This window comes from Penaeus japonicus, unplaced genomic scaffold, assembly GCF_977035675.1.
Source record: "Penaeus japonicus unplaced genomic scaffold, GWHDUDI00000001_assembly GWHDUDI00000007, whole genome shotgun sequence".
Classification (NCBI taxonomy): Eukaryota; Metazoa; Arthropoda; class Malacostraca; order Decapoda; family Penaeidae; genus Penaeus; species Penaeus japonicus.
The window spans coordinates 16,698,370-16,703,369 of NW_028234409.1; the positions used below are offsets into that span (position 1 = coordinate 16,698,370).

The 5,000-nt window shown below is 39.5% G+C and overlaps 1 protein-coding gene across 1 annotated transcript in view; it reads right to left on the reverse strand.

Moving 5' to 3' along the window:
- Nucleotides 1–1,359: 1,359 nt before the first annotated feature.
- The window catches only part of LOC122242471 (uncharacterized), a 4,299-nt gene continuing 658 nt past the window's right edge, over nt 1,360–5,000 (reverse strand). The window contains exons 2-3 of the mRNA XM_086538450.1: nt 3,240–3,389; nt 1,360–1,486 (exon numbers count right to left, since the gene is read on the reverse strand). Coding sequence (XP_086394576.1) covers nt 1,367–1,486; nt 3,240–3,374 — 255 coding nt within the window. The 5' untranslated portion in view covers nt 3,375–3,389 and the 3' untranslated portion in view covers nt 1,360–1,366. The remainder of the gene's footprint in view (nt 1,487–3,239; nt 3,390–5,000) is intronic.

Here is a 5,000-nt window from a genome sequence, read left to right on the forward strand (position 1 = left end):
ACTTTCATCTTTGTTAAAAGAATCTCACTTTTAGCACAATTAGACTTCCTGTAGGTCTTGACATAACAGACAACTCTGTTCTTATGCAACTTACTCTATTTACCGAGTTTGGTATTCTACATCTTTAAAAGCTAACTTTAAAGACCTTCTATTAGTTACAAATCTTTAAAATGAGAAATATAAAGTTGCAGAGGGAGATTTTTATGCTTTAAAGTATGGTAGGTAATTAATACAAAAATCTTAGTGGCAATAACCTCCACATGTTCTTTATTTAACTCTCCATATTTATATCTGTTAAGTAATCCATAGCAACCTTCCCGCAACCACTATGTCCACACCAACTACAAAAGTCACAATTACATACACACCCCACTCCACCACCACCTACATCACACAACCTGTCACTCTCACCAATCAACCACAACCTCAATCCATCCACCACTCCACAACTACTATCATACCTCAACCACTACTCTACAACCCCCTACTTACCATTACAAACATTAACTCTCAACAAAAACCCTTTCTTCACACATAAAATCATCCCAAACACCCCCAGCATTACCCGATTAATAAACAATTTTTACACAAAAGTTTTCGCTGTCACCCCACAACATAACCCCAAAGGTGAATCATTCGATGACTACACAACAAACACCACCTTATAGAACAACAATAACACCCCAAACAAATCCCAAACAGTCCCCACTACTACCAATGCCAAACTTTAACCCCATTATCAAAATTCAAACTGACTCATACTTACATAATAACTTATCCATACAACAACTTTAACTAAACAATCCCCACATTCCCCTAAACAACTTCTCAAAATTCCACACAATATTAATTCTACCCCCATCCCCCCTCACCCCCAACACCCCCCCAACACCACCCAATAAACCCTACCCATTCCAAAACATATCCCAACACCCAAATAATACCCAAAAACACTATAAACCAACCATATCTCCAGACTTTCCTTCCCACCCACCTCCAATACTCCTAACCCCACCACCTCCCCATCACTACCCTCACAACCCCATACCCCCCCTCCAATAACCCCCCCTTATAACCCAAAACCCCTCCCCCACACAAACACAATAATAATCCACCACCTTCAACAAAAACTCAAATCCTACCCAATACCCCACCAACTTGCTCTCTTCTCTCCCTTAAACTCCCCACAACCCCTCCAATTACATTACACCAAACAACCCCCCACCACCCCCTCCTATAAAAAAACACCCCACCCTCCCCCCCACCACACACAAACCCCCCACCAATCCACCAACACCCAAAACTAACCACAAAACCCCCAACACCCCCCCCCTCCCATATCTCCTCCCTTACACACCCTTTCCCCTTACTTTCCTAGCTTTACTGAGTTAGCACCTTTCACTGCTTGCAAGACCTGTTTGACATCCTCTGCACTGGGTTTGTTTTCAAACTCAACATATAGAGCAGTTTTGTCAAATTCTTGTGTCTGAAAGAGAAAGACCTTTCAGATACATAAATTTCATATATATATGTATACATTTATGTATGTGGATGTGCATGTGTATGTATGTGTATTTGTATATGTATTAAAAGTTTGGCACAGATCAAATAATACTCATTTATCCCACACATACTGGGTGACATCCTATCACATCATGGTAATGTTCCGCTCCGTCTGCATCACATCCTAGGTCGCCATAATCTCTCCTTCAAAATTGTTTTTTTACATCATTACAAATGAAACTCCTATTATTAAGTGAATATGTAAAGACATCTTTAATCAGCTGTGAAAATAATATAAACATATAAAAACCACCTAATCACCTTCACTCTGTTGAAGTGGATGGGTGAAAAGTTATCATAGAGGCACAGCGTAACATAGTACAGGAAGATCTCTCTCACTTAGCCCATTCACACTGGATGACATGCCGACACGTTTTGTGGTTTTTGCGTCAGATGCCGGTGACGAGATATCTGGGCAAGGCCAGCACTTGGGGTGAGCAAGCGGGCAGCCCAGGCTCGTGCGCCCGAGAGTCTCGAGGCGTTAGGCTTATGCTTTCGAAAACCCTGGCATTATGACCATGCAAAGCCAGAATCGCCCCAGCGTGAATGGGTTAATCACTGTGCGCGCTCGTTATCTAGTTGGCAGAAGGGGCATTACGCATGTGTAAACCCTGGCATGAATGGGTTAATATTAACAAGTATTTTCTTAATACAAAATATAGAATATCACATTATTTGCATCCATTACGAATGTTCAGTTGCTACCTTTCAGGCCCTAAAATTATATGTCTATGTTGAGTTTTCATCAATCTGTGGGATGTTTAGAATTTCTTGAGGCATTCTTAATTTTTTTTTCTATTGTCTGGCTGCTTACCACTCAAACATTTTCTCAAAATCTAAAATACAGGATATGACTTTATTCATATCCTATTTTAAAAAAGTCTGCTTCTATTATGCTGGAAATGAAAACCAAAGAATGGAAAGGAGGGAGAGAAATCTTTAGCCATGTGAAGACGAAAACTTTAGTCATGACGGAACTTCTATGTTTGGTACAAAGTAGTGGTCTTAACCCACTCACGACAGGGGCATTCTAGCCTTGAATGTCACAATGCCGGGGCTTTCGAACGCTTAGGCCTAAATCAATTAAATGGCTGGCACAATACTGTGCCGCCCGGCCACTGGGCTTTTGAATGAGCAGTACAGTACTGTACCACCCGTCCAGAGAGGGTTAATAGTCCTGAATTATAGTTAACCCACTCATGCTGTGGCTTATATTTTTGCAATGCTGCTCCTCTTGGCTAGATAAGTGCGTGAAATCTCTCCCAGTGCGATACACCTCTTCACCTGCCAGCTTCAACAGGGTGATAATCAGGTCTTTCTTGTTTACATTATTTTCACAAGCAAATAAAAACATATTATACAAATGGAACTCATGTGTGTGTGTGTATATATATATATATATATATATATATATATATATATATATATATACATACACACACACACACACACATGTACATATATAATGATGTAAAATGTATCTTTTGAGGGAGAGATCACGATGTGATAGGATGTCCGTTGGCAAGAGCAAAATTTTTGCATGATGTAATATGGGTTTTAACCAATGGGTTAAAAATCCAAACTGCTCATCAATTTCCAGGGTTTGCTTCTGTACAAGGTACTCACTCCCATCAGCATTTAAAAGCATAAATGAAAATGTAGAAGAATGTACTTACCCTGTTTGTTTGTCCAAATTTTCTTGCACCTGCAAAGTTTCCCCTTCCTCCCCTAGGGCCACCTCTCCTTCCTCTGAATCCTCCTCGGCCTCTGGGAGATGTGCCGTTAGAAACCTTTTCTGTTGCGTCAACCATTGTGTTTTTTGTGATCTGAAAACACAAGTACATTTAATTTTCCATGAAAAATAATCTTTGATGAAACAAACAAATAAGCTTTGGTAAATGTATACGGCTCCATTTCACAAATATACCTTCACATGCATAAAGAAAATAACCATCCCACTACATACTGAATTAATTGACAAAATTACACCATATGAAATTACATTAGGTTTGTCAGATTCATGGTAATCTTCTTAAGTCCACATATCTAACTATATAGTCAACTTTTCCTTTCCTTTTGTCTAATTTACTTATTTCTCAAATGCACTGTAAATTAGTAACTAAAAATATAAATCGAGCTCAGATCTCAAAATTAAAAGCAAATATCTTAACCCATTCCCGCCGGGCTCTTTCGTCTTTTATGGCTTCAATGCCGGGGCTCTCGAACGCATAGGCCTAAATCAATTATATCATCAACGGCGTATGACAGCACCCGCGCTATATTACATAATCGCCGTCTGTGGCCGGCGGCATTGGGTTAAAGCAATTATAACAGAATAAAACCGCATCTTGTGATGCAGTAGCCTATGCAATTACATCCTTGCAAAGATCAAAATGGGACAGATTTAGGCCTTGAGCGGGCCTAGAGCTTTTCTGGGTCTGGGGCCCCACAATATAGAAATCCAATTACACGACAAAGAATATGAATGAACTACATTCCTTGAAAAAATAAACAGAGTTTGGTCCCCAACAAAATGTCCTAATTACTATCTTAACTCACTGCATATGGGTGTCATGACATACATGATGGCAACGATTAGGCCTATAAGACGGGTGTCAATGTGAACAAGATGCAACATCTGCTCACAGTTGAAGTGCGCACACAGCCATGAAATATTATGGCTGTAATAGCACTAGCTCCAGAGCTACAGGGTTCCAAAGTCAGCCTAAACCCACATTTTATAATTGACTGTGGAAAAAATGCATTGCCCAGAGGGCAGAGAAAACACTTTCCCGTCCCTCTAATTTTTAGCTAGTGCTGCTTCTGTCGTAGACTGCCCTTTAGGCACCCTGTCCGCAATGGGTTAATGAAGAATAAACAACTAGAATTTTCATTTTTGAACATGGGCTACAGTGATCTAAAGGACTAGTGATCAGATAATGTGCCACAACACTGAAGATCTTACTTAATATCCTGCACATATCGATCAAGTTTTACTTTGTTTAATGCAGTTTAGGATGCTTATTCATGCTAAATAAAGAATACTGCTCTTGCCATCCAGTAGATTTGCAACACCAAGTTAAATTCTTATTTTTTTTCTATTTTCTGAACTCTTGCATTCTACAAACATGGTATTTGATTGGCTTCATGAATAACACAAAACAATTATAACATTTATCTTATGAAGGAAGTCCTTAGTCTGAAGATGTTACCATCCTTGCTGCACCACATATTTGACCCTCCCAAACATCACCAAAAATGATGACATGATATTTGGATCGATCCCTTACTTTCCCATAAAGTCTTTCATTCCGTAGGCTACCATTAAGGCTGTGGTCTCCTTGCGTTCTGGCTGATCTTTAACTTCATTAACTTCAGGTTACGGTAAACGATTCTCTCCATGGTTCCATTGGGCATAGTCATTTTCTGTTTAATTT